This window comes from Pholis gunnellus, assembly GCF_910591455.1.
Source record: "Pholis gunnellus genome assembly, chromosome: 23".
Classification (NCBI taxonomy): Eukaryota; Metazoa; Chordata; class Actinopteri; order Perciformes; family Pholidae; genus Pholis; species Pholis gunnellus.
Window position 1 is genome coordinate 15844635 of NC_136550.1, and position 13230 is coordinate 15857864.

At 39.9% G+C, this 13230-nt stretch overlaps 1 protein-coding gene across 1 annotated transcript in view; it reads right to left on the minus strand.

Moving 5' to 3' along the window:
• sorcs2 (sortilin-related VPS10 domain containing receptor 2) overlaps nt 1-13230 on the minus strand; it is a gene marked incomplete at its 5' end in the record, with an annotated part of 266050 nt that overhangs the window by 27281 nt on the left and 225539 nt on the right. The window contains 5 exons of the mRNA XM_079185210.1: nt 1582-1673; nt 1958-2034; nt 3656-3758; nt 7780-7926; nt 10956-11135. Coding sequence (XP_079041336.1) covers nt 1582-1673; nt 1958-2034; nt 3656-3758; nt 7780-7926; nt 10956-11135 — 599 coding nt within the window. The remainder of the gene's footprint in view (nt 1-1581; nt 1674-1957; nt 2035-3655; nt 3759-7779; nt 7927-10955; nt 11136-13230) is intronic.

Here is a 13230-nt window from a genome sequence, read left to right on the forward strand (position 1 = left end):
AGTCTTTCCGACCACTCAACCACTGGGTGAATGATGACAAGTAGTGCGCTGGCACACTACTTGTCATCATTCACCCATTCACACCCATTCATACACTGATGACAGGGGCTACCATCCAAGGTGCCACCTGCCATCAGATCTGTCTAACATTCACACACATTCACACACCGTAGGCATAGCTACACAAGCAATTTTGGGGTTAAGTATCTTGTCAGGGACACATCAACATGCGACTAGCGGAGCCAGGGATCGAACCTTTGATTGAAGGACTACCCTGCCTCAACTGTGCCACCGTCATCAGTAATTGCTCTGACCGTCTAATAATGACATGGATGAGCACATTGGAGTTGGTTGAAAGCCCGATGTGACAGACGCCAAAGGGGTGCCTCAGTGGGTGGTATAAGACGCAGAGGGGCACTGACCAAGCTGAGGTACTTAACAGATTGGGAATGATCACAGTGCCATTACAAACAACTGTCTACTGTTAAACACATGCAAATGACACCAATTTGCTACAAAGTAACCACAGACACCTCTACAAACATCAGACCGGTTCTTTATAACTTATTACTATGCCGTCTATGAGAGAGAGAGATTACAGCAGTTTATCAATCTGTGTCACAGCTTTCTTTCTAAATTTCTTTTGAGAAAAAGTAGTTTTATTCTTGAAATGCCTCATGGTGCAAATACTGCTGTGTAACATTTTGCAATATGATGAGACCATTTATTACATGGGATTTAGTAGAATTATGATAAGGTCAGATTGATGCAATCACGAAGAAGCTCCCTCTCCATTTGTTGAACTATTGTCACCATGGTTCACTCTGATTTGCCCAGTGATGTGATTGGCTGACATTTATAAATCACCATACCCTCCGATTTATATTTCACTTCATCCAGCCCTTTTGCCCTTTGTATATACCTGAACCTAAATAGCATAGTCCTTTGTATTCATTGCCTGATTAAACTATGGCCCTAAACCTCTCAATTTAAATAATAATGAATGCACAACATTGAGTTCAACATACATCAATTGTATATATGGATGGTTACATACCTTTAAGCCCAGCTTTCGGTCATATGATTTCGATTTTTTTTCTTCATTTTATACTGTTTACTTTTATCTCTTCTATTGTTCTTGTTTTCTTCGCTTTTTCATTTTATTCACATTTTAATGTTGAATCTCAAGATTTAATTTGTGTGCTTAAATCTTCCATTCTTTAAACATTCATATTTCTTCTATTTTATAGTCTATATATATATAGACGAGATATAAAATTACAAGATATATAAATGTTAATTTTAGTAATTTTGTCAGACACATAAGTACTTTGGACTGAATTACCATGTAGAAAACATGCAATACAAATAAAGATTTATTGATTGATTGACTGCAAAAGGTTTCTAATGATGACGAATTACAGAATACATCATGTTAATTAATCTGCATCATAGAAGACGTAAAGTAATAACTTTAATAAGTTAAAAGTCTATAAACTAATTATGTCACTCTGTTAAAGAGTGTGTTACAGTAGTAAGCATTAATATAGACATAGTGTCATACTGGAACAGTAATCTTACTTGAGTATCTTGAGGGGAATAGAGGTGTCCTTTATGGCAACAATGACCCCACCGTGGTCCAGGTACAGGATGTGATGCTCCTCCTCGAAAACCTTAAAAGTAGTGACATAAAAATGTTGAGGGGGGTTAAATTAAATGGAAATAATGTGATCATTTATTTACATCAGTGCAAATCATAAAAAACAACACATTACAACTAACAACAACAATTATAGAAGTCATACTTGGCTGTTCAGTTTGATACAGATTGCAAATGTACTTAATATACTCAGATTGTGTAACTTTTAAGGGAGCAGAGGGGAAGTGTAGAGAAGGATAGGAGGGAAACAGCAAAGAGGGGGGGGGGTAATACAAAGCAAAGAAGGGCAGGGTGTACCTGTCTCCATGTCTTCCCACAGTCTGAAGTGATGTACATCTCTTCCTTATACTCCACTAGCTTGGAGCCAAGGTTACCTGAAGGAAAGGTCAGTAATTGAAAATTTCATTAGGAACATAATCTCATGAGGCAATCAAACAACAAATTCCAAAAGAGACAAAAGTAAATAGAGAGAACAGATGTGAGCAGACTAGACAGTGAATAACCAACTTAGAGAAAGTGAAATACAGTAAGTTGAGGATATCCTCCTTAGAAGTTTTTCAATGTTTACCAATGTGCACCTGGCGCAGACTCATAGTACTATGGAGGATTGCATGTATCATGTAATTTCTTTTGATTTGGACCTGCAGTTTTGAAAATCATTTGACAGGTGGTCTTTGATTTATTTGATAGGCCTGTATAAGTTTGCCCCAACACTATTTCATGGCTGGAAATATAATTTTGGAAGAGTTGGATGATGATGAGGAGCTCCTGTGCCTAGAATTAATACGATGATTGTTTTTCTGTAACAGGATGTGATGTACTCGTCTGCGGTGCGTAGTCACATTTGTCAGGAGGTAGGCGTGTCACTGCAGCTCTCTGTGAGCTACACAAACTAAGCTCTGTGCAAGTTTTCCGCAGGCAAAAGATAATTCACAATCGGAGTATTCATTGATCACTCTCTGTTATGCAGAGAGTGAGATTGTCAATGTCCTTCCCATGGTCATCACTGAATACTTTCCACACAGTAGAGTCAAAACAGTCTTTCAGAGCCTCCTCGGCTTTCTCTGACCATCTTTTTACTGTGCGAGTCACAGCTGGCTGGGACGCAGGAGGTGCACCAGGTTGTGATCAGATCTTCCCAGGGGAGGTAGAGGTGATGAAGTGTATACCTCCTTGCTGTTAGAACAGAAGAGATCCAGTGTTTTATTGTCTCTGGTGTGTAATGTGATGTATTGGGTGAATGTGGGCAGAGTGGAGGATGGAGGGGCATGATTAAAGTCACCAGAGAGAAGGATGAGGGCACTGGGGTGTTGTGTCAGCAACCTGCTTGTCGCCGAGTGGATGAAGTCACAGGCCGCCTCAGCGTCAGTTTGTTCACTTGGTAGGTAGTTTGGCCTCATGCTGACAGCTCAATGTCCTTAGTACAGGTCTGCTCTTTAATAGTGATGTGCCCAGAGTTACATCATCTATCATTAACAAACACTGCCAGACCTCCTCCCTTCCTCTTACCGCTCTCCGTTGTCCTGTCCACCCATATGATACGGAACCCGTCCAGTGTAGCATGCCTGTCCGAGGTTAGCTCCGTTAGCCTTGCTCTATGGTAAATGCTATGAGGCTACACTCCCGGTAAACCCTCTTATGGCGAGTCAGCGCTGATAACTCGTCCATCTTGTTGGGGAGAGACTGTACGTTTCCCATGATCATGGAGGGGAGGACGGGTTTAAAACGTCCCCTTCTGGCGCGATGCTCTGCCCCAGCTCGGCATCCCCATCTCTTCCTCCTTATCTCGCGGGTAACCTTGGTTTTCCATATCTAAACCAAGGTTTTAAGGACAGAGGTTGCTGCATGCTGTACAGATATTGAAGCTTCTTGAGACAAACTTGTGATTTGCTATAATGGGCTACATGAATAAAATTGATGTGACTTATACATTTAAGGTGGGAAGAAGGTCCAACAGTCAAATAAATGAAAAGAAATGTTCCTCTAGAGACTTACCAGCCCCCATGATGAGACCTGGAGCAGAGTCTTTGGTGTGGACTGTCCCAGACACGTAGGGGTTGTCTGCCCAGCGTAGGTGGAGGTGGAGTTGACAGTCCGGCTGCAGAATGCAAACATTGTTGAGTGTCGATGTGAGGATAATTCTGCCACAGGACATTGGCTACAGTGTTTCACCATCTAATAGACTAATATTGGTTGTATCTGAAAGTAAAAGCAAAGCACCACTCTCTGTCATGGTGGGGCTAAAAGCATTACATAAACTGCAGACATTTTCACTTTGTCTGTCTCATTGTTACACAAACAAAAACTTTTACCTACAAAATTATTTTAAAGAAAACCTTATTCTTAGCTCTGTGATACCTTGCATGAATTATGGCTGCAACTTCCCTATATTTCATTCCCTGAACTGGCCTGTGCACGTTAGGGGTATACTACTGGTGTCATACCTTTTCTTAAGGATTTTTGGGAAATAAAAAATGTGGGAAAACAGTCTGTCACACCTTAAAGGACAAGTACATTTTTTGGGAAAATAGGCATATTGCGTCTTTGCAGAGAGTTGAACAAATGTACACCACTCATGTTTGTATGGTCAATATGAAGCCCCTGACATCATCTTGTTTAATCTGTACAAATCACGCAGAAACAGTATAAAAAATGCTGTTATGCAAATTAAACAAATAAGAAGTAATGTGGTAAGCAATCAGTGAACTTCATAGGTGCTGGTAGGAGGATTATTTTACTTTTAAATGAAAGTAATCGTATGAATAGTTCAGGTAGTGGTAATTATTTCCTTGCCTGCTAGTCTCATTTGTGACAGGTGTAGCACCCAATCAGAAGGAAGCGAAATGAGGGAGGACCGCCGCTTTTGCTTGGGAGAAAACAAAAAAATAAAGCGAACTACCCGTGTGTGCGACTTGCAAAAGTGCTGTGAGTTTTGAGTGAGGGCCTAAGCTTCTCACTGCATGGATCTGGGGCACAGTGAAATGAAGTCCTTAGCTAAAGAAATGTTTGTGTAGCAATAGCCTTCAACACGATAAGTCACTGTGTGCAGAAAGCAAGTGTAGCCATTGCTGTGAATCATCCCCCCTCCACGGCCTGGTAAAGACTAGTTATGAAGCAAGGCTTGGGACATCTGTTTTTAAAAATAATAGAAGGGCCATCTACTGTAAAAATACTTTCCAAGAGTTCTTTGTTCTGTCACATTGAATGTTAGAACCTCCCTTCAATAGGGGAGTAGAAACTGGTCTGATTTAACCTTTAGATCCCGAGCAGAGCCCAATTGGGCTCTAGAGGGGGGCGACAGAGTGTACACATGTAGTACAAATAATTTTTGAGAACGAATTAAATGATATTTTAAAATATTTCAAAAACGTACATGACGAAGAGATTCTGATCAAATAGATCATGTAACCTATTTCAATCACTCAAAAACATATATATACACAAAGTACTTCAAGGTACTACAAGTACTACCACAATTTTACCTATTTCTCGCCAGGAGAAGCCGCGCAATGTTCTCCGTTATCGGTCCCAGCCGCGATCTACGGCACTTTCACACACACACACTTCATATCCCGGACCACGAGGAGAACACACTGCATCGAACTATCGCCTCCAAATTATTCTACTTTAAACCGTTAGAAAGTTACTATTGATCTGCCACAGATATCAACTCAGCCCATCATCATAAACATTGAAACACTCCGTACCTTTTAGATGTTTCCTGGATGAAAATCGAAAAAAAAGAAAGAATAATCCATGCCCGCATATCGAAGCCGCCTCTCTCCTCTGCTGGTAAAAAAACTGAGTCTCTGACGACCAACTGTGACGAATGAATAATAATTTCAGTTTTGGCCAATGGGTTTGACCCATGGGGGCGGATCACAGTTTTCGATTATTTTATTGGCTTAAAATTCTGTCAAACAACTCAAAGGATTCAGAACTGCAAGAATTGCGCAAATTGGCCAATCACAGGCTGTGTTAGGTTCAAATACATCACGTAAAACTGAAATTCTGACGAAAATTAGCCATATTTTACAGGTTTTTATATAGCACAGGCTCTCAAAATGATGCCAAACTGCTGTATTAGATAGATTGAACACTATTAGTGATAAAATAAGGGAAATATAGAGTTATATAGTATTTAAAAGTACAATAAAAGAGCTATATTGGCTGCTTCTAAAATCAGAATTGACGTTGGCTGACCAAAGCTGACCTGTACACCGGCATTGATTTCTCAGGCATACTTCACTCTATCAAAATTTTTTTTTAAAAATGACTGCTGACATGTTGTGATATGATTTGAGAGAGTTTAAGCCTTGGACTGCATCATTTCAAGTCAATAAAAGTGCTTTTCTTTTCAGGCGAACCTGAACATTTTTTATTTGAGCTGTGTGTTATATTCATTCAGCATTAACCATAACATATACACTGATATGTACATATATTAAAAAACTATCACAAGTGTTAGTGTTATAATACCATTGAAATTATTCAAATAGACCTTGTAGTTAGCGAGATAAGCCCCTTAGAGTGTGGGTATGAAATGTTCGAGCGGAGGGCTCAAAATAGGCTTAGTGGTTAGATTTAGGCTTAATTCAAAGCATTTTAAATGGTCAACCCAGTAAGTTATTTATTTTAATTTTCTCCACTCAAAGATGTTATTGTCAGTAATTTGTAGATGAAGCTGCCCTCTATTGCCCCACATTAATCAAGGGGCCAAGTGCTAATAGTGCTCGGGCATCCACACATAGATCTTGTATTCTTCAGTTGTCCAGGGCAGACCTCATTTTTTGAAACCTTTTTGAAAAGGACTTAATCCTCACTACACATAGCCAGGCTAGCTGTTTTCCCTCGTTTCCAGTCTTTGTGATAAGCTGTTCCTCTCCAGACAAATGAATTGCTCTATCCTTCAGAAAAAAACACCTAAATTAAGAAATTTTATCCCGGATCTGTTGAAAAGAACTTGCTCGTATATTTACTATTAAAAAAACATCGGAATAAGACATAGTTTGTACAACATACAGATGGTTTAAGCTTTAATGCTTAAAGATGAAAACTCCATGTTTTCGGAACAGTATAACATACATGTTAAAGAAACAGTTTGACATTTTGGGAAAAACACATATTAGATTTTCTGTAGAGAGTTGGATCATGAGATTGTTACCACTGTCATATTATGTTAAATATGAGGCTAGAGCCAGCAGATGTTTAGCTTATCTAAGCACAAAGCGACAGTTAGCCTGGTTCAGTCCAAAGGTAAGAAACCCAAATCTAAAGCGCCAGATGGTGTGTTACAAAGAATTACCTGAGAAGCGACAGGCCATATGGAAAAGGCCGGGTGCTTTAAAAAAATGCTTGGCAGGTGATCTGATGAACCAATTGCCAATTAAACTCTTACCACAGCCAGTCGGGAGAGGAGCAAAAACATCAAGAAAAGGCTTCAGTGTCATGTTTTGTTGTTCTTTCAATGAAAAAACGCTTTCCAGTTCTGATATAACTGATACTATTGCAGCATCTATTCTAACCTCTTAAGGAGCCACCATTGTTGTTTTGAACAAACACCTTTCTCCCCTCTTTGTGTTGTCACATCACACACCTAAATCAGGCCTGTAGCTGCCAATAGCGCCTTACAGGACGCGGATTGATCTATAGCACTGTGGTTCAGACACAAGTGCATTACTTAAAGCTTGTTGGGATGGATTTGTGTGTGATCTCAAACCCCTGATTCTTGTGTAACCTCTTGGTATCACAATAATCCAGCTGCCGTGCAAGGTTAACAAAATCCAACTACCAGCACCTCTAAAGCTCACTTATTAACATGTTATATCAGATCTGTACAAAAAACTAAATTAAATTTGTCCAGTTGTGGTTTTACAAAGGATTATGTGGAGTTTGCAAATATGTCAACTGATTAGTTTTATTTAGCCTATAAGATTTCTTAAACTTTTAAATTTGGCAGAGTTTTAGGTCACTCAGCTCTATTGGAAGCTGTATTGTTGTCAGTCGGTATGAAAACATACATTGGCTTTGAACGCCTTCCCTTTAAAGCTGCTCATCTCAGGTAGTAGATTAAATAAAGAAAAAAAGTAAAAGGAACTTTTTGTGCGGTCACTACTTACTGCTTTGCAGCTGTTGGGTTTGCCATTCATGTCAGTGGTAGGTGGGACCAACGGTTCCCAGTTTTGCCCTTTGTTATAGGTGATGAGAGTTGTCACTTTGCCATTGATCTTCTGATTGGCCAGAAAGACTCCTTTGATTCCATGCACCTAGAATACAAAGTGGAACAACTAGGGTTAACTTTGAAAAAATACCTGAAATGCTCATTTAAAGTGACCCTATGCAGATTTTGTTTAAAAGTGGCCACTGTGAACACAAGTGGAAATTACAGTGTCATGGTAAATGCTAAAACATGTGTAACAATAGCACAAGAGAGAGGTAAGGTCATGAAGTCATCAAACTGACTCATAACTTGTATTCTCTCTGGACTTTTAGCTTCTCTCCTTTCTGTCACTTCTTCATCTCTCCACTTCTGTTCAGCATTTCAACTTTTTCTCTTAATTGTATTGCTCCTTGTACCTCAAGTCTTTATCCATCCTGGGTATGTTGTTAACCTCTCTGTCTCTATCTACTTACTACAAGTGATGAGAATACATCCTGGAGTGAATGATGAGAGAGGAGAAGGAAATTTGTTCTGCAGTGAGCCATTTCCTCTGTTGCGCACCGCCTCTTCTTTTTACTCCAACACTTCCTCTCTACCGATTCCTTCTCGCCTTGATTCATTTTCTCCGGACATACAGAATGAAAGGAAGGCAAGGATAACATGGGAGTTTCAAGATCAGGCTCTGCCACAACATTTCTGTGTCCTTAAACAGATTGGATTACCTTGGACCAGCCTAGATAAGCTGCTATAGGCCTAGACTGCCGGGGGATTTCCTAGGATACACTGAGCTCCTATCTCCTCTTCTCTATCTCCTTTTGTATGAATTCATGTCCCATAAATGCTCATTACTAACTTTGCTTCTTCCCCCAAGTCTTTGTGCTTTCTCTCCTCACAGGTTTCCATGGATCGTGGTTATATCTGGACCCTGGTCCTTCCTCCCACCATGGCCCTGCTGACTCCCACTGCTAATAACACTTTTATTATTACTCACATTACTATTCTATATTACTGATACCATGAAGGCACATTACTGACATTGCTTCTTTACCGGAGACTCTGTGCTTTCTCGCCTTGCAGGTTTCCGTGAATCCTGGTGATACCTGGACTATGGTCTTGCCTCCTGCCGTGGTTCTGTCATATGCATTGAATATGTTGTAACTGTTCTGTTGTTCTTTCTGTACACATATCTATTGCACTTCTGTCCATCCTGGGAGAGGGATCCCTCCTCGGTTGCTCTCCCTAAGGTCTCTTCCTCTTTTCCCCCAAAAAGATTTTTTTTGGGGGGAGTTGCTCCTTTTCTGATGTGAGGGCCCTGGGATAGAGGATGTTGTATGTGTACAGATTGTAAAGCCCTCTGAGGCAAATTTGTAATTTGTGATTTTGGGCTATACAATAATAAATTGAATTGAATGTCTTCATAATGAATGCAAGATTGTTTTCAATAAAAGAAGACATCAATGGGGCTAAATATGTTTACTTAATATCAATTTAGGTAGAGGAAAGTTAATGAAGGTATTATTGGAGCAAAACATTGGCTTATGAAAAACAGCGGCACTGAAATTCACCAGCTGACTTACTGGATCGCTACAAGATTAATAAAGCATATTGATTATATATGTCTGTGCTAAAGGCTACTAGACCTTTTCAGTAGTGATAACTAAATGATATGCTTATTATACATATTCCAAACAAAACAACTTTAAAAACTCAAAAAAATTATTTAAACGAATCATTTCTTTTTTTGGTATTTTGGTCAGACACGTATGAAATGCTGATTACCGTAATATGTGTGGTATTTGTGAAAATGTACGTTGGTACATAGAGGGTGATAAGAAGCTGTACATGGAGGGACTTAGGACCCAGGGGAATGTAGGTGAAGGAAACAGGAAGAGACGCCACACAAACAGCTGTTCACCGCTTGCTGCCTACCGGTCGGCCGGCTGGTTCTTTTGTTAAAAATGTCCCCTTAATAATTTAAAAAGTATGCGTTAACGAGATAATAACGTGTTAACTTGCCCAACACTAAAATATACATGTATATACACACACACACACACACACACACACACACACACACACACACATATACACACACACACACACACACACACATATATACACACCCCCATCCTGATGAAGCGCTTTGAGAAACTGTTTCTCCAACACAACATCGACATCAGAAAGTTGTTTGTTGATTTAAGCTCAGACTTCAACACAATCTCCCCCATGAAACGGATTGGTGCACTTAGCACTCTAGACTTGAGTACCTCATCTTGCAACTGGTTTTTAGACTTCCTCACAAACAGACCCCAGACAGTTTGGATTGGCAGCCAAACCTGCTCCACTCTAAAGTTGAACACAGGACACCCACGACTACTACCCCAAACGTGAATAGAAGTCTGTTGAGAAGTTAAGATGACACTACCTTCAACGGCTGGATTTACAAACAACAATGAGACTTAATATATATAGAAAATCAACAACCTTACAGGGTAGTGCTCAGAGAACAACCTACTGTGCAGTGTCAGAAAAACCAAGGAGGTGATTGTTGATTTTAGAAAAAAAAGAGGCAAAGACGCACACCCCTGTCTACATCAATGGAGCTGTGATGGAGCAAGTCAACAGCTTTAAGTTCCTTGGAATCATTATCACAAACAACCTGACGTGGATCTCACACATCTACATCCTAGAGAAGAAAGCTCATAAACGGCTGTATTACTCAAGGAAACTTAAGAAGGCAAAATTCCTGTGCCAAGTTGTTGTATATTTACAGAGGAGCAATAGAAAGCATCCTGACTGGAAACATTACAAACTGGCATGAGATGTGCACGGCCCAGGACATGAGGGCTCTACAGCGGGTGATTAAACTGCCCAGAACATCATTGGTACCCATCTATTGAGCATCAGTGATATTGGTGACAAGAGGAGCTTGCGAAGAGCTAAAAGGATAATAAAACACAATACCCACCCCAGCCACAGCATCACTGGCAAGAGTTCTGAGTAGAATCCCTGCTCCACTGCAGTGAAATAAGCCAGTTGAGGTGGTTCAGGTGTCTGATTAGGATGCCTCCCTCTCCCTGTGAAGGTACTCATGGCATAGTGAAATGGCTATTCCACTCCTCCACCCCAACTCACCTCAAGAATGTCGATGAGGACATTCTCCTCTGGCTGCTTGGTGCTGCGAACATTTTCCAGGACAATGGAGTAGTAGATGCCCTGGGGGTCAGACTGGTACAGGTTATATGTGTCTGACTGGTACCACTCCTGGAGAGCGAGGAAGACCTGGTTCTCGTCTGTACTCACTATCTGAACATCCTGGGGGCAGAGATGGGGGGGGTTTGGAGAGAAGAGAGAAGAGTGGAGGTCAAAAAGGGAGAGTCAGTATTTTCTGAATCTATACGTTATTTTCTTTTTCATATTTCTGTGCATGTAAATGTACCATTAGAGCAACAAAATACCAGAGTAGAATTATTTTGTATGTGTACACACTGTCACCATGCACTGGTGAGGCACACCCTGTGCTGAGAAACCTGTGGAAATAATCTGCCAAAAACCTTTTCGAACCTCAGTATTACCTTCACCAAAGTTTCATAAGAGGTTTCAATAAATTGTGAATAAAACCGGATTGAGTCAGACTTTCTTTTCCCTCTGTGTAGTTGGGGCCTACAAGAAAAGGCTCTCGCAAGCTGGCAAGATGGCTGGTTGCAGGTAGACAGAAAAAGACAATGTCTATAGATCTCACAGGAACAGGTGCGTGAACTATTTGATCAACTGAAAGCTTTTTTATAAAGAACTGCTGCAACAGCAAGAAAGCTACTTTAAAGTGTGTGTACCTTCATGGACCCTACTGCCACAAGAATGGATGCCATTTTGAAAGACTTGCAGTAATTAAAAGTCAGCTTGAAAGCTACTAATACCATCCTTTCATCAAACTGTAAATTAAATTAAAGCTGTAAGCAGCATTGATCGGGCCCTCGCAACTTCACGCATGTCGAGGGTACTGGCAGGACTCCAGGTCATGTTGCCAGGTCTTAAGCCTTGAATGTTTTGAGTGTAGCTCCGAATATAATCGTACATGTAAGCCTGAAAAGATCCACAAAAAACTGAAAGTGTGTGAATGCGCTTTAGTGTTTGTATCATAACGGACTGTCAAAGTAAATGCAGGTCTCAAAACCGACTGTATGTTCAGCTAGCTCTGACAATCACTGCTAAGAGACTCAAAGCGGGAAGAGTCGAGGAGAAATGGCAGAATGTAAAAAAAACAACATCTTTTGGTCGAAAAAAATGTTTGATCCAAAAGGTGAGCCCATGTTGTATAATCTATAACATAAATTAGGTTGGGGGCAGGTTGATTTTACTGAACAAACTTCACGTTGCATGAAATTACTTTATATTACAGCCCGATTCCAAAAAGATTTGAAAACCATTGTTATCCAATGTCTGCTCTCCAAACATCTTAGTTTGCACATATTTAGATCAGAGAAGTCTTTTTCTGGTGGTGTGCCCACGAACCCTCTTAATAAGTTCAGTGCTTACGTCCGTGGTTGCCAGCAGGTGGTGCTATTAATATGAGTTAATATTGGCATGCAGAAGTCCTAAAGTCATGACAGTCATCAAGCATGTCAAGTTTGGAACAGTTTTGAAAAAGTACAGTCAAGTTACAACAGCTTACTACTCCAACTAACTTCTGCCAGCTTCCTTAAATTTCACATTAGTCACGCGCTAGACCACTGACCAATCACGGCGCACCTTAATGCAGATGTAGTTAGCAGGTACCTCGTCTCCTTCTTGCAAGAATAAATGGCCTATTGTTTGATGATTTTCCATCGGTCTCGGGTGAATTTTTCTAACAACTTTATAAATTATGTTAATAATCATCTACAACTCAATAATTGGTTTGTAATATATATAATGCTTCATTTACAAAAGGAATCCATCATTTATAAAGTATGACAAACACAATCATGAAACATAATAGACGAGCTTGTTAATCAAGAATAAAATATTTATAATAGTTATGAATTGCATACTAATGAGTGTTAATGTAGGAACAAGGCTTTATATATGATGAATTAAGTGTTTACACATACTTAACTAATGCTTCATAGTGTGTAGTTATTATAAAGTGTTACCAAATAAAAAACAACTACTGAAGAAAGGCAGAAAAGGTCCACTTTTCCACAGGAGTGACAATGATTTAAAAAAGGGGAATATTGCGTCCCCTGAGATACAGACTGTGGTTTGGGTAAAAAAAGAATTGGTTTGATATAAGTTTATGCAAAAACAAAAGAATAACCGACAAACGTTTTTAATCAAACCTTTTTTAATTAATGTGGTTTAAACATGAAAGTTGTGATTTTACATTAAGACAACCGCCTTCATCATTTGTGCGTATGCATGGTCTGAGGCA